This window comes from Pogoniulus pusillus, chromosome 12 (assembly GCF_015220805.1).
Source record: "Pogoniulus pusillus isolate bPogPus1 chromosome 12, bPogPus1.pri, whole genome shotgun sequence".
NCBI lineage: Eukaryota > Metazoa > Chordata > Aves > Piciformes > Lybiidae > Pogoniulus > Pogoniulus pusillus.
The window spans coordinates 935,567-962,268 of NC_087275.1; the positions used below are offsets into that span (position 1 = coordinate 935,567).

Genomic DNA, 26,702 nt, shown 5'->3' on the forward strand with positions numbered 1-26,702 from the left:
AAATGTGCTCTACACTTCAGCCTGGAAGAACCATCCCACAGGGAGTCTTTGGCAGAAAGTATCAGGGGAGATGTGAGACTGACCTCTGGTGTTTTGGAGTCAGAGCTGCAAGGAAGCTGAGGCTGACTACACTCCAACTGAAAAAAAAAAGTACTGGTAGCATAAGAGGGAGCTTGAGCTGCCTCTGAGATGACTGGTGCTGAGATAGCTTCTCCTGGCACCCCAACTATCAATGCTGGGCTGGATGTTCATAGGGAGAGTCTCTTGTACCCATCATGCAACTGATGCTACACAGAGCAAGTGGGTCACATTGATAATGCAACAGGATTGAATAGGGAGCCTCAATCAGACAGGAATCTTGGAAGTCATCACAAAGTGCCCAGAAGGCAGAGATTTTGGAACGTCATTAGAGGAGATGGAGGTGACATGTGCAGAAGAGACTCTAGCATATGATGAATTGCAAGATAACAAAAAGAAATATGCTCCATGCACCAACAGGTCCTGCTGCATTGTGGGAAAGCATCAAAAGTGGGAGGCTGCTGTGTGAAGCCCCACGTGGCAGGTTATGGAGGTTGCTGAGGGAGAGGGTGAATCAAGTCAGCTCACAGAGGTGAAAGGCATCCATCCCTTTAAGGATGGCAAATACTCTGCTGGAATTTTACTGCATATGAGGCAAAAACTGATGGGAAAGTTTTCACTCAAGTCATCAGATGTGAGGATAAACTGCCATTAATAGAACATAACTGTGTTCAGCTTCTGGGGAAAGTATTGAGACTCTTCTGCTGGAAGTTTCTGCAAAGTGTCAGCAGCAAAAATAACAGATATGGTGAACATTTCTTAGCTTGCTCAATCCCTGAAAGTTTTGAAGTGCAAGTCCCTTTTCAATACCTTCTACTATAGCTCACCAGGGCCTGTCCACTCCCCATTTAAACAGAACTTGTGTTTCACTCTAGTCCACTGTGTTCCACCACGATCCCACTGAGTGTGTTCGGTGCCATTGTTTTCATCCTCCCATCCATCTGTTCACTACTAGTGATGAGGCATATGTATGGCAGAACATTCTGTCCTTTGTAGATCTAGGAGCCTTCAGAGCAGTTATGTTGCCACTAGCACTAGGCCATGGGATGTGCCTTTGGCATTGGGAAAAACAGCTGTTCCTTCTGGCTGGCCATGCTCTTGTGATGCACGTGCCAGTAAGTGTGCGCTAAATATTGTCTGAGCATGTCTGTTTCTTCTACCCATCTATCTACTCTTGCCCTTCTGCTCTGTGTGATAATAAGCTACTAAAACCATGCCAGTTTAGAATTCTATATCAGTGACTTCCCTATCAAATTCTACAACTTGTGGGATGATATTCCCTCTGGAACAACATGGGCACTAACAGAATGGCATTTATCAAGAAAGTTGATTAACTAAGAAAATAACACACTAGCATCTTGAAAGTGCCCGTGGTGGTTGCTTCAAAGAGGCTGAATTAAAAGCATTGGACTTTCTGTTGCTAGCATACACATTAAAAACAATATTTCTCCTGTCATTTAGAACATAAAGCAGACAGATATAAAGCAGGAGGAGCATTTTTGGCAGACTTTTTCTTTAGGTAAGCGTGATCCCATTTTAGAAAAAGAGGATTCGCCATTGGAATGGGCTGCCCAGGGAGGTGGTGGAGTCATCGTGCCTGGAGGCATTCAAGAAAAGACTGGATGAGGCACTTAGTGCCATGGTCTGGTTGATTGAATGGGGCTGGGTGCTAGGTTGGACTGGATGAGCTTGGAGGTCTCTTCCAACCTGGTTGATTCTATGATTCCATGAAAGACCACATCTTCACTGCCCAACTGAAAACACCAATGTCATGCTTAGATGGAAGGAAATGTGACTATCCATCATTGATTTCCACACCAAAGTTTATAATATCTCTGAGAATCTGGTATTTTCTCTTTAATATTATGTTCCTAGTTCCTTTTTTTTCTTGTGCTAGCAGAGAGCTAGAAAGCTCTTGACCACAATTTTTTGTTCAAGAATATATATGCAAACAAATAGAAAGTTGAGTATTGTAATACTGTAAATGCTCAAAGCTCTTATCAAACCTCTCTCCTTCTGCTAGTGACTGATGGGACTTAATGAGAACTAATTTTCTTTCTCAGCTACCTGCAATGATAATCAAATTCCACATATATGGTTATGTAATGACTCTCATACTTTATTCACACTGTGCAGGTAAGAACACCCAAAGCACCCATCTGTTCATTCTCAGACATTCTTGGATATATGCTGTATTTTAATTTAGGACCAGACATACTTTAAGATGAATGAACCTTTGACCTCTCCTTACTGTGCATTTTTATATAGATGGATGCTGATCAGAGCTGAGTTTTACCAACCTTTTCCTTCTCAGAAGCCATGGACTTCTAGAAGAGGCTGAGGTCTTGTTCTTGTAACTCTGTGTTCTGCTTAATCAGAGATGGTTTTGACACGACATCAGACTATTTGGATGGGGTTCAGTTGCTTAAAATGACAGTAAGTGCCTGCTGTTAGATATCCAACTGCTGCTTTGCCTTTTGCTGCCACTTTCTAAGAGTGTAAATCTGCAGATCTTGTCAAGTCTGCCACTCAAACATGAACGGCTCAGATTTTCTAGAGCATCTCGAATGACACAGAGCATTTACACTTAAGCAACTGAATCCTTCTTTAAAAGTGTGAGAGAAGAACAGTACTTAAATGCAATCTTTTTGTTGTTTGCTGCTTATAAAGAGAGTCTAAATAATTTTAGCTCTCTTCTTTGTATCACAGATTGGATTACTGCTTCTAGGGTTTATTTTTGAATATGTACAGTAAGTGAAATAAAATTGGTTATGTCTTCATTACTTTCTGTAGAAAATAATGTGCTGCAATACTGCTAGGAAGCTAGAATTATTTGCCATTTAGCACTGTTTCTGTGTAGGAAAATGTCAATGGTGAAGCTCAAGCTGGCTTTTCTGAAGGTCTGTGCATATGGCATGTGACTCACAGTGTGTGTACTTCATGGTTCTATAACTCATCTTTTGAAACAGAGAAGCAAACTTTTATTTGGGAAGTCTTAATATGGTCATTCTTTAGCCTTGATGTTTTAATATGCTGCTTAGTACTAAACATCTTAAAATTAATGGAACAATTTTCCAAGTTAAATTTGGATTTCTGTTTATTGTATTCTGGAGTCTCTATCTGTGATCACTTCTGAAAATATTTTAAAGTGGGAGCCATGGGATTTGGAAACACTTCTACAAGAATACCAAAGGCTTCTCTGCAGTGGCCTTATCTTCAATCATCAGATAGAAAAATACTGCATCCAGATCACTAGTTCAGTAAATTCTTTTTCACAAACTGCAGCAGGTCTAATAGCAATGTAAAGGGCAAATGTACTGAGGAGAAACAATAGAACCCCATGCTTAAAACTAAGAGAAAATTTAGGAGCTCTCATAAGCTACTTTAAGTTCACTGAATATATATATGTTTGTGTTTTGATGCTAATTTTCCCTTATTGTATTTTTACTCCGTTCATTTTTCTCATTGTATGTCAATATCAAGGTATTTTCTATCTCTCAAAAGAACAACTATGAACTACTACCAAATTATGTAAAGAGAGCTGCTGTTACCTGACATGCTTTCAAGAATACGCTGATTATTCTGATTGTTAATTTAAATTTATTGAGGGGTGGGACAGTCTTGACTGTGCTTTTAGTCAAGATGTTTAGAGCTCTTTGATGCTGGCATTCACTGAGCACTAGCATTTCAGCCAGCTGAAATGATGTCCCTATTTCTCTGTAGACATGCTGAAAGCTGGAAGATCATATCCTGGTTTATCAGTCCTTATTTATCGTCACAGGAAGAGATATGTCACATGTACTTACTTTAAAAGAGGTGCATGAGATAATCTTTGTTTCCAGAAATAGGTTTGTACATTTAGGAACTGAGAAAGAGCACAAAGTTTATTTTATTGAAAGCATGAAACATGTTAAGCCTCTATTGAGGGCAAAGCAGAAAGGGAGCCACAACTATACTCCTGGGTTTTCCTTGCATTTATATATTGACAGGTGCTGGGAGATGTGACAGAAGCTCAAATTGATCTAGCTGCCCCGACACATAAGTCAATAATGTAGTTGCCAATTCTTGTTCCTCTTCTCTGCTTCCACAACAAAACTTTTGTCGGGTGGCTTTAAAATATCAGTACAAAGCACAGTTCCACTAGGACAGCTTCACTTCTAGTGCTCTTTCTTTGCTTTGTACAGAAAACTGTCAAATGCCTTTGTGATAGTCACATGGAATGTATTAGGAATACCCAGTGGTTGTAATTCACCTCAAAAATATCCACTTTTCTCATTCCTTATGGGAGTGCTAGAAATTCCTGCTTGTGATGGATGCAGGAAACAACCACATTTATGGGTAAAGCTGAGTATTCTATGGTTTAACAGGCAAAGACTTACGAAAGGAGGCTGGATGAGACACTCAGTGCCATGAGTTAGTTAATTAGAAGGGCTAGGTGATAGGTTGGACTCTATGATCCTAGAGGTCTCTTCCAACCTGGTTAATTCTGTGATTCTGTGTGATAGTGTAAGATGAGATCTGTTCCAGTGGAGCTACTGTTAACTCTCATTTGGTTATCCTTTCTTTAAAGAGTCAACTTCTTTTGTCAGCCAAAGAACAAGTCATTTGATTAATGATCATTTCTGTCTTTTTAAAAGGATCCTTTCCGACCATTGGGGTGAAGTCTCTTTCGAGATTCCTGAGGGCAGGATTTTTAAATAGCATCCTGGCCTCACATCCAGTGTCAGGGGGTGGATCTTTACCCCCCAGCATTTCTTCTGGTAGGTATTTCAGCCTATCCCCCACATCATTTTTTTCCTTTCACCCTTTGCCCCATGTCTCCACACATCTTAGGGAGAACAAATGATATTGGTAAGAGAGGGAGATTAGATGCTACTTCTGACAAAGAGCCAAACTGAAAGGAAATTGAAAAGGTAAACTACTTTTCAGGAACCAATCACTTTGCTCAATGAATGCCTAGCAGAAATTGCAAACTAAACTGACCTGTAGTTAAGCAGTCATCCTACATATTAGAATAGGAGTCCTGAAATCCTCTAATCATGCACATTTTGAAGAATTGAGGTGGGTTGGGAATTTACCACCACTCCCCACCCCCAAATGAAATTACCAGGCCAGCTCAGATGGCTTGGAAGTAAGATAAAGCTATATTTTACAGCAAGCTAAAAGTACAAGCATATATACAAAACATATTTACATGTATTTACAATGATAGAAGCAATACAGAACTCCAATCCTCCCCCCTGGACAAAAAAAGCCCAGAAGGAGCCAACGCCACCTTCTTCTGTCTCCCCAGACAGAAAACCAGCAAGTCTCACATGTTGTCAGTAAAAGGTTAGTACACAGTGTGGAGGAATCAGAGAGGAGAAGGAACAGTGGCAGAGCCAGTGCCTAAAAGCCAAGAGGGAGAAACTGTTTATATATTGTTTTTTTATACCAACTGGCAGAGCAATGAATGATATAGATCTTATCATCATTTTCTTTTCACAACCAATGCCCTGCTCATCCAATCTACATTCAACAGAATGTCCAAGAAGGTCCTCTCTCTTGTTTATAATTGTGCTAGTTTGAGGCTAGCTGGAATATTTTAGTGAGGAAAAAATAGATGGTTATAAGCTGTAAAAAGGAAATACTGGTGGTGCCTGCTGCACTCATAGGCTTGCTGAGGTGTATAAGAACAAGGACACAAACATAGACAACACAGTGGGTCTCTGTCACAGCTGGTGTCTGTGCTGTCTCCCTGGACTGCTTCTGTGTAACTAACCCTTCTGCTTCCTAACCTCCCCTTGCCAATCCTTCAAACTCACCTTGCACATAAGGTATACTCTGGGGTAAGGCAGAGGGGTGGAAAGAAGGTGGAAGGGTGGTTGGGAGTCCCTCCTGGGCACTCTGGTTTCTGGCAGGGCTGTTGTGTTTCTGTATCACCTTTACCTTGTCTATTTCTGTCTATAGCTGTAACTGTTGTAACTCCCTGCTTGTCTCTTGTGCTAAGCGGTGAATATAAAGCTTCATTGCTTACCTTCCAGCTGGCTGAGTCTAGTTTGGGTGATTTCATAAGAGTGGGGGGGCAGATAACTCCCAAACCATCACAATAATTTAGACTCAAAATAGAGTGTTAGCTCTTAAGCTACTACGAGCATGCCTGTGTGCACCAGGGAAGCATAACTCTTCAAATACCAAAATTCAGATTTTATTTAACTCTATGCAGTTTTCCTAAACATTTACAACCCCTTGCTAAAATGTGGAAGCAAAACAAATTTGGAAAGGGAAAACTGAATTATGTGTTGATACAATGTTTAACCCCTTTGTATGCTTTTTAGTTGCAACTTCTACTCACGATATCTGCCTTAGCTTTTTACAATAATTTTTAATCACAGTTTGAACTACTCTAAGTCTTGTAAGATCAGTGAGAAAACCCAATTGCTGGGGTTGCCAGCACTGTATTCTGCAGAGGCACAGCTATATGATGATACAAGGCACCCCAGAGGACCGTCATAAGATTGAGCATAGGCAAAGAGTGAGAACACCACGCCAGCTAAATAGGTGCTCTCAGGTACTGGGCTGAAACAGGAAACAACAGGTTAGAAACATCCCTTCCCACAAAGGCTGAATGTGTTACCATTCTCTTCTGGAGCCACTGAACTCCATCTTCCACCCAATCTAATAAATTAAGAACAAATACATATGTCTTACTTACAGTTAAAATCGGATCAGAGATCAGTTCTGTTCCTTTCCAAACTATGTATTTCTATGTAAAGTTAATCTGTATATGGAGTAATGTCAAATTTGAATCCTTTCAGAGCATCCTCTTTGTAATGTTACTTACAGTTTTGCTTAAAGAGGAAAAATCCCTTACTGCCAAAGGAGGGAGAAAACTGAAAAATTGTGTAGTGTAGTTGATCTGCTATACCAAAGAATCTGTTCTGCTTCCCTATCCTCCATTTTGTCTGTTGGAATAATTACAGGTTTCACTAATGGTTATCAGCTGGACTTGGGGATCCTGAGCATCTTTTCCAACTTGAATATTTCTGTGACTCTGTAATACAAAGTGACATTTACATTTTTAAGTGCTGTTATTTCTTTGTTTGTTTTTGTGACCAGAAGCTCCTCAGTACCTTTGATGTCTTTTCTTATGACTGTTCAGGTGTCTTTTGCTAATGGTTTGCAAATACTTTCCATATTTTTGTTCCTTGGGGTATCTCCCAAGGGTGATTCTCCCCCTCTACTCTGCTCTGCTGAGATCCCACCAGGAGTACTGCATCCAGTTCTGGAGCCACTCTTACAAGAGGGATGTGGAGATGCTAGAGTGTGTCCAGAGCAGGGCCACGAGGATGCTCAGAGGGCTGCAGCAGCTCTGCTGTGAGCACAGACTGAAAGAGTTGGGGCTGTGCAGGCTGGAGCAGAGGAGGCTCCCAGGGGACCTTCTTGTGGCCTTCCAGCATCTGAAGTGGGCTACAAAAAAAGCTGGGGAGGGACTTTTTAGGCTGTCAGGGAGTGACAGGACTGGGGGGGATAAAGTAAAGCTGGAGGTGGGGAGAGTGAGGCTGGAGGTGAGGAGGAAGTTGTTGAGCAGGAGAGTGGTGAGAGGCTGGAATGGGTTGCCCAGGGCCAGGTTGAGGCCCCATGGCTGGAGGTGTTTGAGGCCAGGCTGGCTGAGGCTGTGTGCAGCCTGCTCTAGGGTAGGGTGTCCCTGGGCATGGCAGGGGGGTTGGAACTGGCTGCTCCTTGTGGTCCCTTCCAACCCTGACTGATTCTATGATTCTATGATCTCAGAGTGTTTCAAAGCCATTAATCTGTTTTGGCAGTCAACAACACAATGAGGTTGGTATCTGTAACCTGACTGTGGAAGAGGAAATTCTCCAAGTCCCATAAAATTCTCTATTTTGAACATAATGTTATGTATAGTGTATTACTGATTCTATTAGGTTACAAATGACTTAACTGATTTCATGAGCTGGCTTCTCAACTACAAGTTTATTTTATAAGGTACTCAGCACTGTTCTTTTCTCAGTACTCATCGAGCTTTTTGTCATACTTTTGGAATTAAATCATAACTCCTAGGTGTAATAAATTTAATTAAACTGGTCCACCATTTCTAGTTATTAAATGTCTTTAGCTAAGAATTCTGAGTCAATTTTATCAAATTTGCAGCATATAGCCTAGCAAGGTAACAGAAATAAATGTTGTTGTTTGATCACAGCCACCTGAAAAATGAGCTAAGCAAGAGCCCCACAGAAAGGGAGAGGCTGCCCATCTCCTGGAAAGAAAGGTTGTCATGTGGTTTAAAGCCACTGAAGAAACTCCTTTTAAAGAGGGGGCTGGCTGGCATGAAAGTCTGCAATATAGAAATTGCTCTTAACAAACCAACCCTAACAAAATTATCTGTAGTGCTGCTATTTATCTCTTCCATTTTTAATCGATCATATATATGTATTCACATTAAGCCAATCACAGAGATGACCAGTGAATGCTACCTCCATTTTATGATGACTTTCTAAGTTGCTAAACTTTCTAAATTGCTAAATTCTAACTTGCTAAATTGTTATATGTGTGATGCAAAACCCCACACATTTACTGCATTTTTACCAACAAATATAATTAAATACCTGGTGAAGAGAGTACTGATTTGGGATGTGAGACACTCAGAACTAAATCAACTACTCCTAATGATTCAGTGGAAAATATAAGTCCTTGAATCCTTAATCAGGTTAGTACAGAGAAGGTATGTACCTTTTGTTCTTTTGTATCAAAACCTACTGCACAAAACTCTTGGCATTGCCAAGGAACAAAGACACCCATGACAACAATGCTTGCAGAAGGTACTTAAGCAGTGATATCATAGAATCATAGAATCAACCACATTGGAAGAGAACTCCAAGCTCATCCAGTCCAACCTAGCACCCAGCCCCAGCCAATCAACCAGACCATGGCACTAAGTGCCCCAGCCAGGCTTGGCTTCAACACCTCCAGGCATGGTGACTCCACCACCTCCCTGGGCAGCCCATTCCAATGCCAATCACTCTCTCTGCCAACAACTTCCTCCTAACAACCAGCCTACACCTCCCCTGGCACAACTGGAGACTGACATGGTTATGATAATCCCATAGTGGCTCTATTTGATAGTTATGTCAAAAATCTGTCACTGCAACACACCCATTTCTCTGAAAGCAAAGCTTTCTGTGGCCCTCCATGTAGCTATCCTAGGTTTTTTCAAAAACAAGCCTGTTTTCAGGCAATTTCTTTCTTTATATTTGTGTAACAATTATTTATGCCACAAATTACTTAGTTTCTAGATATCCCACCTGTTAGCAGTACAAATTCACATGACTTATACTAAGAAAAAATCTTCATGGAAAGAGTGGTCAGACCTTGGAATAGGTTGCCCAGGGAGGTGGTGGAGTTGTTGTTCAAGAAGCATGTGGATAAGGCATATCAGGACATCACTAAATGACCATGGTGGTGTTAGGTCTTTCCCAACGAAAATAATTCTGATTCTCTAGTGGAGGTCTATAACAACAGATGGAGTCACATAAGCTACAGAATCATAGAATCAACCAGGTCAGAAGAGACCTCCAAGCCCATCCAGTCCAACCTAGCACCCAGCCCTAGCCAATCAACCAGACCATGGCACTGAGTGCCCCAGCCACTCTTTTCCAGAACACCTCCAGGGACAGCAACTCCACCACCTCCCTGGGCAGACCATTCCTCTCTTTCTGGGAAGCCAATCACTCTCTCTGACAACAACTTTCTCCTAACATCCAGCCTAGATCTCCCCTGGCACAACTTGAGACTGTGTCCCCTTCTTCTGTTGCTGGTTGCCTGGGAGAAGAGACCAACCCCACCTGGCTACAACTTCCTTTCAGGTAGTTGTAGTCAGCAAACCCCTGAGCCTCCTCTTCTCCAGGCTAATCAACCCCAGCTCCCTCATGATACCCTTGTGTATATTAATTAGCATTCTTAAACCAGTTAGCAGTTTACACTCCTCATCATTCACACTGGCACAAGCTGTGGTAGCTTACCCCTTCCTTGCTACTTACACACACACACATATACACCTACAAACACTTGTAAAAGAACCCAAGCAACTAAATTGTCACTGCTACATCTATTTCTTTAAATTCCAGCTCTTCCAAAGTAAGCACAGTGTTGTTTGCTCCATTTTGGAGGAAGTTCTCAACTTACTACTCTTGCTGTTTGTTGGCAGCTTCTAATGTCAGTCACATGTAAAGAGTTTTGTTATATAAACATATACCCATATTGCCTGACAGAAGTTACAGACAGAAACATTTACAGTATGCCTCAGCCTTTGAAGAGTGTCAGACGCATTGCTAAGCTTGCTGAGCTGGAAAGGAAGGAAAGAAAGCAAATGCATTCCCTAGCGTCTCTTTCAAGCTAAACTCCTTTCCTGGGTTTTGATGTTGGCAATAACAACTAGAGATGTGGTGAGGCCATGAGAAACTGCAGGAAAGTTTCTGTTAAGGGAACTTCCCAGGCATCCTTCACACTGTTCAGCTTGTCAGCATTATTCTTTCCATGCACACCTTTCTATGAACATCAGTGCTGTGATTTGCCTTTGAATCCTCTGATCTCCCCATGCAGTCAGCACCTGTTTCATTCACAGAGCATCACTTTGAAACTTCTGTAAAAGAGCTTGATGTGGCTTTTTAAATGAAGTGTGAGCATCATTTGTTTCCTATTACTCATTTTGCATTTTAGGAAAACAGAACTAAAGAAATATAGCTTGATGAAACAATCCCATTTAAACCTCTAAAAGCGCAATGTCTGCAGGAAATGAGGATGCAGTTGTTTCCAGAAACCTAGAAGTGACACAGGATGGTTTGCTCACTGCTGTCTTGAACTAGGTTGTAACAGGACTGCTCGTACATTATACAATGGTATTAATGCATTGGTCTGATTTAAGCTTCCCAGAGACTCAAATACCTAACAGAACAATACAATAATATGATGCTTTCCCCTCTCCCCCTTCTGGAAAGAAAGGGATTAGATGTAGAGACGAAAAAAGGGGTAAAACACTCAAAGAATAGTCTTGCCTAAAATTGGAAGTTAAAAGAAAAGCTTTAACAATAAATAAAAGGTATTTAAGGTACAGAGTTACAAAGAGGTACAGGGAAGCGAAACAAGATACAAAAATATGTGCACAGACAGATGGCAATGGATGGAGGCAGATTCAAAAGTGGTGGTCCCATCAGGTGGTAGGGTGGCCACGTGGCAAAACAGGAGCTGCAGAAACAAAGGTGGAAATATAAGGCAGGCAGGGAGGGCAAAGAGAAACAGAAAGTTTTGTAGGGGTCCAGACAGGAAGTGGGAGTGGGCTAACCACTGCACCTGGGTCCGGGTTCAGACCACCCCCAGGAGAGTTAACGCTTTTCAGATGGATAGACATTCTGTGTTCAGCATTTTACTGCCTGGTTGTCCATGACTGTTTATCTAATATTTATTGCAGGGAACTTCTCAAAAATCAGGCACAACCGCAGAATACTAAACCAGATGATTATCAGTTTTCTTTTCCCCCAAATTAATCTTTTCTTACAGTTTCCAAGTGCACTTGAGTGACCTCATTATTCTTGACATTGTATATAAGATGACAACTGAAAGTAAATTGCGTTGACAGACTCTTATTGAACAAAATAACTCAACAAGAACTACTAAGGAGCAATTGTTCATACTGAAGCCCAACTATAACTATGGTACTCCAACAATGAGAAAAGTAATTCTTTTTTCAGTTGATGCTTTTTTCCCTACTCTGAATTTCAGTACCTGAACTGCTGTATTTGTTTTTTAATTACAATTACTGATCTTTTCTCAATGACTAGCAAATTGATTCTTTTGATGAATATGCATCTGAGCCAGATGAAGCTGGTGAGAGACCTGGAACACAAGCCCTGTGAGGAGAGGCTGAGGGAGCTGGGGATGTGCAGCCTGAAGAAGAGGAGGCTCAGGGCAGAGCTCATTGCTATCTACAACTACCTGAAGGGAGGTTGCAGCCAGGTGGGGTTGGGCTCTTTGACAGGCAACCAGCAACAGAACAAGGGGACACAGTCTCAAGTTGTGGCAAGGGAGGTCTAGGCTGGATGTTAGGAGGAAGTTGTTGTCAGAGAGAGTGATTGGCATTGGAATGGGCTGCCCAGGGAGGTGGTGGAGTCACCATGCCTGGAGGTGTTGAAGCCAAGCCTGGCTGGGGCACTTAGTGGTTGATTGGCCAGGGCTGGGTGCCAGGTTGGGCTGGATGAGCTTGGAGGTCTCTTCCAACCTGGCTGATTCTGTGATTCTGTGGCATACTGAATATTGATCAAGTGCTGAATCTGCTGCCACACAGATTTCATTTTGTTTAAATTCCTTTACATGATCTAGGCTCAACAGGGCAAGGGATCCTTGATGCAGTCAGAGTCTGTAGAGTAATTCTGAACCAAAGAACATCCCTTGCTCTTTCTACAAGAGGCTGTAGAGTGGTATGAACATTGAAAATGTTAAGAATAACTAAAGGGTGACATGTCATTACATTAAGCAAAACATTCTGAAATTCAATTAAAAAAAATGTACTATGAATTGGTTTGGTAAATCTAACTATATCTCTCTTCAACTGAATCTGAGCAGAATTTGTTAGTTATGATGGGTTATTTTGCTATTGTTCTTAGCTCAGGTGCTCAAGTGAATGACATGGTGTAAGGAGTTTATACACACACACTTTGCATCACTGTGATGGTTTGGCTGTTACCCGTGTCCCCCCACAATCTTATGAAATCACCCAGACTAGACTCAGCCAAGCTGAAAATTAAGGAATGAAGCTTTATATTCACAGCTCAGCACAATATACAAGCAGATATTTACAATAGTTACAGCTACAGACAGAAATAGACAAGTTAAAGATAATACAGAAACACAACAGCCCTGCCAGAAACAATCAGAGTCCTCAGGAGGCTCCCAACCCCAACACCCTCCCCCTCCCTCTTTCCCTCCCTTCAGAAATAACCAGATCAACCCACATATGTCTCATGTGATAACCTGGAGAGATCTGAGGGGAGATGATCTTGGAGGTCTCTTTCAACCTGGTTGATTCTATGATTCTATGATTCTATGTCAAAAAGATGACAAGGGTGTTAGAGGAAAAAGGGTTAGGTCAGATTAGAGCTAAGGCCACACAGACAGCCCGAAAGAAGGCACAGAAGTGAGAGCTAACTGAGCAGTGTGTGAGAACTGAGTGTCTTATTAACAGAATGCTGTTTTCATTGCATTTAAAAATAGCATTCCAACAGTCCAACCCACAGGAAAAATGTCATTTTGGAGAGTTGAATGCATGCAGTATAGCTCATTAGGAACTGCCTACTGAGACTCTCACATTTTAAATTAGTTCAGTTACTGCAGAACCTGGATGCTAGAATCTCCAGCAGAAGACTAAAGCTGTATGTTATCCCTTTAGAGCAGCACCTATTAGCACCAGAGTACATACTGAACATGGCACACAGACAAAGGTCATTAGTGTTCTTTGACACTGTTGGTTTCAAAAGTTTGGAGACACTGAAGAAGTCAGGACTTATTTAAATATCTTCCTTACAACAAGAGCCTGAGGGAGCTGGCACTCCTCAGTCTGGGGAGAAGGAGACTAAGGGGTGACCTCACCAATGTTTATAAACATGCAAAGGGTGAGTGCCAGGAGTCTGGAGCCAGGCTCTGCTCAGTGATGCTCAGTGACAGGACAAGGGGCAAGAGGTGGAAGCTGAGACATAAGAAGTCCCATGGAAACGTGAGGAAACATTTTTTCACTGATGGCAGAACACTGGAACAGGCTGCCATGGGAAGTTGTGAAGTCTGACTCTAGAGATATTCAAGACCTGCCTGGATATGTTCCTGTGTGATCTGGTATAGGTGACTCTGCTCTGACAGAACGGTTGAACTGGATGAGCTTTTGAGATCCCTTCCAACCCCTGCCATTCTATGATTCTATCACCAAATATGTCTGTACTTTGACTAGTTGCATGTCTCAGCAGAAGAATGAGGGATATAGGATACCTTTGGGGTTTTTTTCTTTCTTCTCACAGCTAAGGATTTCATTTCTCTCAGTAAAATATTCCAATTAGCCTCCAACCAGCACAATCCCCAGACTAGCTCAGATGGCTGGAGGTATAGATGAAGCTATATTTACAGCGTAGTGCAGTATCTGTGACTATATATACACGGTATAGACAGATAGTTACAACTACATACAACTTAGAAGTAGTACAGAAACTTCAAAATCCCTCCCAAACAGTAAACCTGCCCAGGAGCACTTCCAACCAACCCCACTCCTTCTTCCCACCCCCTTTATCTGATAAAATGAACAAAAGAAGCCCCGTATAGCTCAGGTGATTAATTGCAGAGAGCAGAAGGTGAGATATCAGAGCTGATGAGGGGTTAGAGGAAATGATTAGATTGGGTTACAAAGGTTCAGGCTGAGAGGTTAAGGCAAGGCAGCCAGCAGAGACCAAAGCAAGCTGCAGCCAGGCACAGACTGACCAACTTTGTTTATATTAAGAGTTTATATATCTCTCAGCAATCCAATGGGCAATATAGACGTGGCTGTAATTTGCTTTTCACAGCCAGTGATCTAATTTCTCTCATTAAAATATTCAATTTAGCTTCAAACCAGTGCAATGAAGGTGCTGAAATCCTAGCGTTCTAAGCCAAATTGCAAGCAATATAAATCTTATTCCAGCATCTAGCCTATTATGTGTTATTTCCACCCCAGAAAATAAATAACTTAAAAGTGATTGGCATTTTTCTTTATGGATGGTCAATTACAAATTACCTGTGGATGATCTTGGAGGCCTCTTTCAACCTGATTGATTCTGTGGTTCTATGACTGTGATTCTTGCAAATAGATGTACTCCCTCCTGCTTATATACTCACAAAGCCTGCCTTTAATGCTTGGAATTATTGGTTTAGAGTGACATTACTTATTAATTGATATACTGTGGTCAAAAATGCAATCCTTGAGCTCTGTTTGCTGTCCCCATAATTATGTCATCTCTTAAAACCTCGTTCAAGTCAGTATAAGGTGGTCTTTCTAAGTCATGGGAATGGGAGAATGGTCCCAGGATACATGAGCAAGATTTTGATGGAAACATCAGCTGTTGTAACGATCTATGGAAGCTGTTGGCATACTGCCTTCTGAGGATCTGTGGAACACAAAGACAATGTGAAGTCCTCTTTGAGCACAATTTTTGCAGATTCAGTGCTTCCTACAGCTTTTATTTGCGGACAGAGATCTTGGGTTTTGTAGTACCTTGGCCAAGACAATTCATCTCATCTTTTTTTCACCATGGTTTTATCTGATTATAGGTCAGTATTTGAAAAGTAGAATAAAGTTCTTAAATGATTTGCATTAGCTGAACATAAAACAGTTCATGTGGCAGCTTTCTGAACTGGTCTACAAACATACCAGCTCTTGTTCCACTCCATATGTACTTCAGGACTCTAATAAGCCACCTTGTCCTAATGACAAAGGTATTTCATAGAATCATAGAATGGTTTAGGTTGGAAGGGTTGTTAATATCTGTGTGAAAGTACTTGAACTGCTCAAGCCTTTGAACTAGAGTTTGAGTGTCCACCCATCTGGTGAGATGCCACAGAAGGGGCTCATCGTTGGTTGCAGGAGTATCTTTTGGTACCTGCTCTCTTGCCTGTACCAAATTCTCTGGGTTATGTGTGAGCTTTCACAGGTGCTCACATCACAGGCTCACAGAGTGCTGGCATAGCTGTCTCTCTGCTGCAGCTTGTGCCATCCTGCTGAGCCCTGAATTCTTTTTCAACCCTCATCTGTATCCCCCTTCCAGCACTGTTTGTTGTTAAACCTGTTTCTTCAAGTAGAGTTGTGTAAGCAATCATAAAAACAGGAAAATAATTCAGTGCCTTCCAGAACTGCATTAGCCTACCTCACAACACAATAATCAGATTGCTTCTCCATCTCAGAGACTTCTCTGCCTACCTCCAAGCAATTATTTGTTCCTCTCCTTGTTTTAAAGATGAAGAATTCCTCTTTCTTAGTACCATGACAGCAACATGGATTTTCAAAAGATAAGTAAAAGTTTCTTTTCTTTCTCTGGAGGCAAACATCACATTCATCTAGAAAATCAAAGTCAATTTTGCAGTTCTCTTGAAAACCAAAAGCAGTATTCTGTGTTTGTGCACAGATGAACACAACCCTTAATCTTCTCTGGATTTCAACCATCAACCTAACATCACCATGGCCCTTAAACCATGTCACAAAGTGCCACATCCACACGTTCCAGCAAGCTGTTTCAAAAACAAGTACTACTTCTTTTAATGTATTTGCCAAAGTATGCTATTCATGTGCTATTGAGTGGAAGAGCTGGCTGAGTGTTAAAGCATGTAATTTCAAGGGATTAAAGGAAAACTTCAAGCAGTTTAAAAATGCATAAACATAATCCAGTGAAAAATACTGGAATCTCTTTTTGAAATCAACAGATAGATGCACAAAAATACATTTCCATTTTAGACTGGAAGTTCATGGGGCTAATCTGAGCAAAATGAAGTAGCTTCTTGGGGAATGTTTGGAGGGGGAAATATTCTGTGACACAACATAGACCAACTAAAAAATGCTTTGACAAAATATGCAAAAATAATTTGATTTGAAGGACATGAACATCTTTATCAGTGACATGGGCAGAGGAATCAGTGCACCCTCAGCAAGTCTGCAGATGGCACCAAGCTGTGTGGCACAGTCAACTTGCTAGAGGGCAGGGATCCATCCAGAGGGACCTGCACAGGCTGCAGAGCTGTGCCCAGGCCAACCTCAGGGCATTCAACAAGGCCAAGTGCAAGGTCCTGCACCTGGGTGGGTGCAATTCCAAGCACAACTCCAGGCTGGGTGGGGAATGGCTGAGAGCAGCCCTGAGGAACAGGACCTGGGGGGCTGGGCTGATGAAAAGCTCAACAGGAGCCTGCAGTGGGAGTGCAGTCCAGACACAACCCTGTGCTGGGCTGCAGCAAGAGCAGTGTGGGCAGCAGGGCAAGGGAGGGGATTCTGCCCCTTGGCTCTGCTCTCCTCACACCCCACCTGCAGTCCTGGGTGCAGTTCTGGAGCTCCCAGCACAATGAGGACATGGAAGTGTTGGAGCCAGTCCAGAGGAGGCCACCAAGATGCTGAGAGGGCTGCAGCAGCTCTGCTGTGAGGACAGGCTGAGAGAGTTGGGGCTACTAATACTAATTGTCATAAAGCTGTTTAGTTCTCGATTTACCCAGAAAGAGATAATTTTCAATAACCTATACCTGACCGAATATACAATCCTCAATTATTGCAAGATGCTGCCCAGCAACAGTTTAAAATTTACTCTTTACTTGATGGAGTACTCCATGTTGTAAGGCCTCAAGTACAGCCCTGTGAGGAGAGGCTGAGGGAGCTGGGGGTGTGCAGCCTGCAGAAGAGGAGGCTCAGGGCAGAGCTCATTGCTGTCTACAACTACCTGAAGGGAGGCTGTAGCCAGGTGGGGTTGGGCTCTTCTGCCAGGCAAGCAGCAACAGAACGAGGGGACACAGTCTCAAGTTGTGCCAGGGGAGGTCTAGGCTGGATGTTAGGAGGAAGTTTTTGGCAAAGAGAATGACTGACATTGGAATGGGCTGCCCAGGGAGGTGGTGGAGTTGCCATGCCTGGAGGTGTTTACAACAAGACTGGATTGTTGCGGAGAGCAGGAATTAATATGTGGCTGAGTCGGGAATTTATCAAAAATAGTTATTTTTATTTTCCCAAAGACCCGCCCCCACAACTATATATACAAAGATTAATTTAGCTTAATAAGCAGATTCAGTTGCATGAGAATTAAACTACAGGGATACTATCAATAATCTGACTATTTTGGAAGGCAGAAGTTGGAAAAGGCTGAATTAGGCTAAGCCAAATAACTCACTCAGGCTGACTCGTGTGGTCTGTCTTCCTCTTCCTTTCAGCGGCTGCAGGAGTCGTTAAGGGTCGTTAAGGGTCGTTAGGCACACAAAGGTGTCAACAGGAAAGCAAATCCTTTGAAGGTCTCTGCAGTCCAGGCGAGGAGAGTGTGTGGGCTCAGGCAGAGACATACGTCCAGGCACGGGCAAACTCCAAAGCGGGAACCCCAAAGGCGGGAAGACCCCCAATAGTTATAACCTTGGCTAGACAAAGGGCAGAGTTACCACACCTTAGGCGCGAAAGCGCATGGCCAGTCCCAGCCTGGCTCCAGCGCGGGAACTCACGGGGCAGTCCCCGCCCCCTTCACGGCTGCAGGGCAGGCGAGGGGGGAGGGAAACCAGGCGGCTTTTCCCCTTTCCCCCCCGAAGTCCGGGCAGGAGAGAAATTTAGGGGTACAGGACTCCAGGACATGGATGAGGCACTTAGTGCCATGGTCTGGTTGATTGGCTAGAGCTGGGTGCTAGGTTAGACTGAATGAGCTTGGAGATCTTTTCCAATCTCCTTGATTCTGGACATGTTCCAGCACCTCAATATCTCTCTTGAATTGAGGAGCCCAGAACTGGACACAGCACTCAAGGGGTGGCCTGAGCAGTGCCGAAGACAGGAGCAGAAGAACCTCCCCTGTCCTGCTGTCCACACTGCTCCTGAGCCAGCCCAGGATGCCATTGGCTCTGCTGCCCACCTGGGCACACTGCTGTCTTATGTTCAGCTCCTCTCTGCCAGCACCCCCAGCTCCCTCTCTGCCTGGCTGCTCTCAGCCACTATGGCCCCAGCCTGTAGCACTGCTTGGGGTTGTTGTGGCCAAAGTGCAGAACCCTGCACTTGGCCTTGTTCAATCTCATCCCCCTGGCCTCTGCCCACACATCCAGCCTGGCCAGGTCCCTCTGCAGGGCTCTCCTACCCTCCTCCAGCTCCACACCTGCTCACGGCTTGGTGTCATCTGCAAACTTACTGATGCTGGACTCAATCCCCTGGTCCAGATCATCAGTAAAGATATTGGACAGGATCAGTGGTAGTTCCAGAGTGGTAGTTTGTTGCTGGGTTCCAATAGTGAAATGGCATCTAGTTTAGTACCCAGTCTAGAAGTTTACATTCAGATTTTTATATTCTTCTAAGAAATCAATATTACCTGTTATTCTGCTTCAGCCTGGATATGATTTTACTCTGGAAACCTACTGTGCTGCTTGAGCAAAGCCATGGCTTTTAATATATCATTACTATAGTATATTTGAAGTATATTTGTGAGTATGCCATGTTTGTGCAGAGTTCTACTGGCTTACACACACAGCTAATAAATACATTCCGCCTTGGAGAATTTTTTTGTGACATCTTTTTCCGTCTGTCTGTCTGTATGCCCCTCAATCAAACATGACTTGTGAATTTTGTTTGAGGTTTTTTGCTTTACTCAGCTGTATTCCAGGATGTTACACAGAGAGTGCTGCTCTTTGGAAACAGAAGGGTCTTCTTTAATGCAGTCTAAGGAGAGAATGCAACGCAGCAAGTAATGCAGAGTCATCTCAGCCACTACCAAAACAGCTTAAAAAAATGAGGGAAAATGCTTAGAGAACAGCACAGGGAACTGTTGTGGTGATATAAAGGAGGGTTTTGAAAGCATGTTGTATGTTTAAGCATTGTGAATAACCTGTGTGTAACAGCTGGAATGAGAGAAGTCCCATAATGCATATAATCCTGCCCCAGCTTGAGAACCTGTGGTGGTTTGGGTGTTCCCCACCCCCCCACACTTTAGAAGTACCCAAACTAGTCTCAGCCGGTGCTGGGAATATGAATGAAGCTATTTATTTACAGCTAGCAGAATACACAAGCAGATAGTTACAGTATATACAGTTATAGACAGAAATAGACAAGGTAAAAGTAATACAGAAACACAACAGCCCTCCCAGAAACCTGAGTCCCCAGGAGGGGCTCTCAACCACCCCTGCACCTTCCCCCTGCCCCTCTCAACCTTACCCCAGTCCTACAGAAGAATAGAGGTTCAGCCAAGAGGTTAAGAAGGAAAGGTGAGTGGCAGTGAGGTTAGGGAGATGCAGCTCAGTCAAAGCCCAGCCTGAGAGTGCAGACAAAATGGCGAGAGTGTTATCTAGTGTTTACCCTTCTTGTTCCCATGCATCTCAGCGAGACTGTGAGGGAAGTAAACATCACCATTATTTTCCTTTCACAGCCTATGAGCTAGTTTTTCTCACCAAAACATTCTACCCTGCTTCAAACTAGCACAGAACTACAGAGTTAAAAATCCTCTGGGGACTAGAAAACTGTTACTCAACCCCAGAATTCTGCTGTCACTGGCAAAGCCAGCTCGTTCTCCTTTCCTCCCCCTGCCCTGGGTGGGGTGGCAGCCACTTTATTGGCATGGCCAGCTCGTTCTCCTTTCCTCCCTCTGCCCTGGGTGGGGTGGCAGCCACTTTATTGGCAAGGCCAGCTCGTTCTCCTTTCCTCCCTCTGCCCTGGGTGGGGTGGCAGCCACTTTATTGGCAAGGCCAGCTCGTTCTCCTTTCCTCCCTCTGCCCTGGGTGGGGTGGCAGCCACTTTATTGGCAAGGCCAGCTCGTTCTCCTTTCCTCCCTCTGCCCTGGGTGGGGTGGCAGCCACTTTATTGGGGCAGACATGTAAGCAGTAGGCCAGTCCTGGGGCCTCCAGAGGCCGGTGTTTAGGCCTAGGGATGGTGGAGGTGTTGCTTGGGGAGGGTGGAGCACTGGGGATTAGAGATTTAGTTTTGGGTTGGGGAACAATTGGAGGGGGTCGCCATGGTTGTTGTATCTGCTTCTGTAATTTCTTTCTGTGTGTCTCTCTCCAAATATATTTCTGTTTTTTTCTCCAATTCATCTGAGAGCTTCCTTCTGTCAGCTCTCTTTTAAAATCACAACAAAATCCTGATGTGCTTCTTTGCTGTTTTGCAGGCAGACCAGTAATGATTGTAGTTGAGTACATGGAGAATGGATCTCTCGACTCCTTCCTGCGGGTGAGGTGCCATTTTATGATGACATTCCAATAAGACACCACTCTGGGTTCACATTTTAAGTCATTTATCATAAAAACAAAACCTACACCATGTGATTGGTGGGTTTTTAGGGAAGAATAGAAGCACTTTGCCCAGGGTAGATTCCCAAGGTACATCCATACATCAGAGAATAGCTGGTAAAAGGATGGTTTAAATTTAAGACTACAATAGATTTATTCTACAAAAGTAGGTTCCCACGTTCAGCAAACTCTGTTTCAAACAGTGCTGTGGGGGAAAAGATAAATGGCAGCACAAACGCCTGCCCTTCCAGAAGCAGTTTGTTTTTCTCGCTCACCTTCAGGAGTACTTTGTTAATATTTTTGGTTGATGAACAGTAGAATGTGCTCAGTAATTGGTTTATAGCTATTTATGATCAGTTTTTCTTGACTTAATTAGAAAACAGTTCATGGGTGACTTGTCCTGTCATTAATTAATCCCTAGGGGTCATAGAACCATAGAATGGTTTAGGTTGGAAGGAACCTCAAAGCTCAGCCAGCTCCAACCCCCTGCCATAGGCAGGGACACCTCCCACTAGAACAGTTCGCTCAAGGCCTCATCCAACCTGGCCTTGAACACCTCCAAGGAGGGAGCAGCCACAACCTCTCTGGGCAACCTGTGCCAGTGTCTCACCACCCTCACATCCAGTTTCAATCTCCCCTTTGCCAGTTTAAGTCCATTACTGCTCATCCTGTCATTACAAAACCTCATCAGTAGCTCCACCCCAGCCCTCCTGCAGTCCCCTTCAGATACTGGAAGGCCACTCCAAGGTCTGCTGGAAGCTTTCTCTTCTCCAGGTTGCAGAGCCCCAACTCTTGTAGCCTGTTCCTCAGAGTAGAGGAGGGTTGCAGCCCTCTCAGCATCTTCATAGTCCTCCTCTGGACTGGCTCCAACACTTCCATGTCCTTCTTGTGTTGGGGGCTCCAGAACTGCACACAGGATTCCAGGTGAGGTCTGAGGAGAGCAGAGCCAAGGGGCAGAATCCCCTCCCTTGCCCTGCTGCCCACACTGCTCTTGCTGCAGCCCAGCACAGGGTTGTGTCTGGGCTGCACTCCCACTGCAGGCTCCTGTTGAGCTTTTCATCAGCCCAGCCCCCCAGGTCCTGTTCCTCAGGGCTGCTCTCAGCCATTCCCCACCCAGCCTGGAGTTGTGCTTGGGGTTGCGCTGACTCAGGTGCAGGACCTTACACCTGGCCTTGGTGAATGTCCTGAAGTTGGCCTGGGCACAGCTCTGCAGCCTGTGCAGGTCCCTCTGGATGGATCCCTGCCCTCTAGCAAGTTGACTGTGCCACACAGCTTGGTGCCATCTGCAGACTTGCTGAGGGTGCACTGATTCCTCTGCCCATGTCCCTGACAAAGATGTCACACAGCACTGGTGCCAGCACTGACCCCTGAGGGAGCCACTTGGCACTGGTCTCCAGGTGGACATTGTGCCCTTGTTCACCGCTCTCTGTGTCTTCATTAGGCCACTAATGAACATTAGAGAAGGGTTACAGAACGCAGTAAGATGTTGACATCATTGTCTGTAGTTTCTCTTAGAAAAGCAGAAGGAAAGGAGGACACCACCAACCTCACTCGCCTAAGCTAAACTTATTCTACAAGTGTCTCTTTGTTAAAAGACCTAGAAATGCTCTGGAGGCCAACTGACATAAGATCTTCTGTGAATAATTCTGCCAATTAGCAGATATTTAAGGTTCATCTTAAAAGGTAAACGTCAGCCCTTAGCAGCCTGCTGCCTTGCCATTGTCATCTGGCAGGGTGGTAAAGCTGCGGCTATAGGCGAGGCTGTGGAGGGAGCAGGGGGACTGTGGGTTTGTGAAGTTCCTCGAAAGGGTATGCCAAGTGCAAAGGAAAGGTGTTCCACAAGGAGCTGTGGAAATATTTGCACAGAAGGTCAGACGATGGTGATTCAAGGATGCTTTGGTAGTGGGAAGCAGGAGCTCTTAAAAGAGTAAATAAAGAGCCAACATTTTAGAAAGAAGATTTCAATCAAAGAGATGAATTTATATAAGGAGTAATTGTTTGACAGCAGGTTGAGAAAAGAGGCAACTACAGGAAAAGAATATCTGGTACAGAGGCTACCCCAAAGCACTTAAAAGCCATTATCACAGAATCACAGAACTTTAGAGGTTGGAAGGGACCTCCAGAGATCATTGAGTCCAACCTCCCTGCCATGCAGAATCACCCAGGGTAGTTCAAACCAGAACACATCCAGGAGGGCTTTGAAAGTCTCCAGAGAAGGAGACTCCACAACTTCTCTGGGCAGCCTGTGCCAGTGCTCTGGGACCCTTACAGTAAAGAAGTTCCCCCTTGTGTTGAGATGAAACTTCCTCTGTTCCAGTTTGTAGCCATTGTCCCTTGCTTTATTGCTTATGGCCTCTGCCCACCCATCCAGCCTACCCAGGTGCCTCTGCAGGGCTCTCCTACCCCCCAGCAGATCCACACCTGCTCCTAACTTGCTGCCATCTGCATCGTTACCATTGTACGTGTAACATAATCCGCCCTCTCCTGCCACCTCTGGTTAGCAGTGGAGCTGATGCCTGCCTCACAATCATCTCAGTTTTTTCTTCACTGAACCTGTTTTTCCCCTGTACCCCCTTCAAAATTAAAGGCCTAGCAGTCAGCCCTGCTAGTTCTCATCACAGAATTATTTTTCCCCTTAGAGACAAGCATTTTCTCTCTGCAGTCAGTAAGCCTGGGTTCTTGTAGATTAGCTTGGGATCTAAGAACCCAGTTTTGACACAGGCACCAGTCCTGCAGCCAGGCATTGATTTGTTGTGTTTCCATGCCCATGCCCTCATCAGACATAGCTAGTGGTGTGACAGAGGCAAAAATTACTTGTGTTCCTGACCCCTTCACCAGTTGTCCCAGGGCTCTGAAGTCTTTCTTTATTGCTCTCAAACTTCTGTTTGAGATTTCATCATTTCCCATTTGGAAAATCATCAATGGATAGTAAGTCTGTTAGACAGACCAGAGTAGGAAGTTTTCTCACTGCATCCTTAACCCTGGCCCCAGGGAGGCAACATAGTTCTCTAGAGAGATCTGGTCTGCATATAGGAACCTCAAGGGCCCTTCGAAGTGAGTCCCCAGTGACAAGCACCTGTCTCCTCTTCTTAACGGTGGGTATTTTGATAGCCTTGCTCCCTCCCAGTCTCTTTCAATGACGTAAGCTAGGTAAGGTTTCATAGCAGCTGTTTCACTGCAGAGCATTGCTTTTGGTGAAAACATTCTCTTAGATAACTTTAGACGTTGTCTCTGCCTTCCTTTTGCTTTTGATTATGCCACAGTACTTTTTCTCCAACATTTCTCATCATATTCACTGACTCTCCCAAATATCATTTTCCTTTGTCAAGATATACAACCAATATCTGCTGTGTTGTCAGAAGCTCACCAACTCCACAGTTTCTGGTCAGAATTTGCTGATCTCTCAAAATCAGGTTGTTTTTCTGGAGAGTTTAGTATCATCAAGTTCTTCATTAGAAACGGTGTAGGTTTTGAAAATTCATCATCTTTGCCTTTCTGGTTCATCTCTCGACCCATCTGCAGCAGACAGATTGCCACTGATGCGAGTACCTGGGGCTCTCCTGGTCTGTAATTTTTCACCAGTGCTCCAGGAAGGCTGCCCTGGGCCTGAAACTCTGCTCTGAGTGTGTACATGTGTCTCTGTGTCTAGAATTTCAAAGAGAATGCAACCAAATGCTGCAATAATTCATGTGAGATAATTACCTGTCCTTGAATCACTCTAGTGTGTGATACAGATACAGGTATAGATGGGACTTTTTAATCTGAATAAGAGTAAAGTGAGAGGGGATTTAATCAATGCTTATAAACATCTGAGGGCTGGGGGTCAGGAGCAGGAGGACAGGCTCTGCTCACTGCTCCCTGGGATAGGACAAGGAGCGATGGATGGAAGCTGCAGCACAGGAGGTTCTGCCTCAACACAAGGGGGAACTTCTTTATTGTAAGGGTCCCAGAGCCCTGGCACAGGCTGCCCAGAGAGGTTGTGGAGTCTCCTTCTCTGGAGCCTTTCAAGGCCTGTCTGGATGCCTTCCTCTGTGATCTGTGCTAGATTGTGCGGTCCTACTCTGGCAAGGATGTTGGACTCAGGGATCTCCTTGGGTCTCTTCCAACCCCTAATATCCCATGATCCTGTGATATAGATATAGAGAGATAGAGATGTACATGATATAGATTCCAATTATTTTTCACTTGCAGTTATTTATTGGAAAGCTACTGCTTAATTAGGATACTTTAATAGAAACTGCCATTAGTGAAATGATGCTGTTATTGTTAAGTGATACTTCTCACATTGCATCAGATATATTTTTAGGCAAAATTGCTGTAGGGAAATGTGAGCTAATCATTTCTACATCTGGTTTCCATGGGCATTATTTCACAGTTTAAATTCACATTTCAGATATGGTTCATTCCTCTAAAGTGCTCTTTAAAAGGACTCTAAATAATGTTCAGCATCCCAAAGCACTGTAGATACATTATCAGCATTTCTGTTAATAATTAGCAAAGCAAATGGCTGCAAGGCAACTTATTTAAAAAGAAACCCAGCTGCTTCATTAATAATAGTTGTTTCCTGCAGATGTAAGCCTGCACTTTAAAAAAAAAAAAAAAGAAAAAGGTTTGTGATCATAAAAAGCAGCAGAGAGAGTCTATCTTTAGCAACCCTAATGAAAGCTGTTCGGTGAACACAACAGTTCTTATGTGGTGGGAGTTGGAAGGGCCTACAAGATAGTCTGTAAAGGAATCACGTGCTACAGCCCAAAATGCTTTTGCAGAGAGAGGGGAGGGAAATCTGGTTCTCACCATAAGATACATTTTGCCCCAAGCCACAATCTGCAAAAACTTAACCAGCATATCCCTACAACCTGCCCCTATCCGAAAGCCTATAAAAATGGATCAGGCTTAGAATTCCAAAGGGAGACTGTGATGAGCCATGGTAAGGTGTTCCAGAAGAAAGACTCCTCATGGAAGACAATTGCCATCACTGTGCTCACAGCCTTGGCAGGATCACAGAAGCACAGAATTAACCAGGCCGGAAAAGACCTCTAAGATCATTGAGTCCAACCGACCACCTAGAGCTTCTAATTAATTAACCATGGCACTAAGTGCCCCATCCGGCCTCCTCTTAAACATCCCCAAGGATGGCAACTCCACCACCTCCCTGGGCAGCCCATTCCAATGCCAATCACTCTCTCTGACAACAACTTCTTCCTAACACCCAGCCCAGACCTCCCCTGGCACAACTTGAGACTGTGTCCCCTTGTTCTGTTGCTGGCTGCCTGGCAGCAGAGCCCAACCCCACCTGGCTACAGCCTCCCTGCAGGTAGCTGTAGACAGCAGTGAGCTCTGCCCTGAGCCTCCTCTTCTGCAGGCTGCACACCCCCAGCTCCCTCAGCCTCTCCTCACAGGGCTGTGCTCCAGGCCCTTCACCAGCTTCATTGCCCTTCTCTGGACATGTTCCAGTGCTTCAACATCTCTCTTGAATTGAGGAGCCTAGAACTGGACACAGCACTCAAGGTGTGGCCTGAGCAGTGCTGAGTACAGGGGCAGAATAACCTCCCTTGTCCTACTGGCCACACTGCTCCTGATACAGGCAGTCCAGAGCAGTGAGTTTGCTGTGCACCCTCCTTGATGCCTTGAGGATC

At 44.0% G+C, this 26,702-nt stretch overlaps 1 protein-coding gene across 5 annotated transcripts in view; it reads left to right on the top strand.

Annotated features, from left to right (window-relative positions):
• Positions 1-26,702, top strand: part of LOC135180060 (ephrin type-A receptor 6-like) — a 552,362-nt gene that overhangs the window by 467,310 nt on the left and 58,350 nt on the right. For 4 of the 5 annotated variants that reach the window (XM_064152215.1, XM_064152216.1, XM_064152217.1 and 1 more), the window contains one exon: positions 20,946-21,007. In XM_064152215.1, coding sequence (XP_064008285.1) covers positions 20,946-21,007 — 62 coding nt within the window. Of the gene's footprint in view, positions 1-4,715; positions 4,839-20,945; positions 21,008-26,702 lie in introns of all 5 variants that reach the window. The other variant, XM_064152220.1, reaches the window with a different exon arrangement.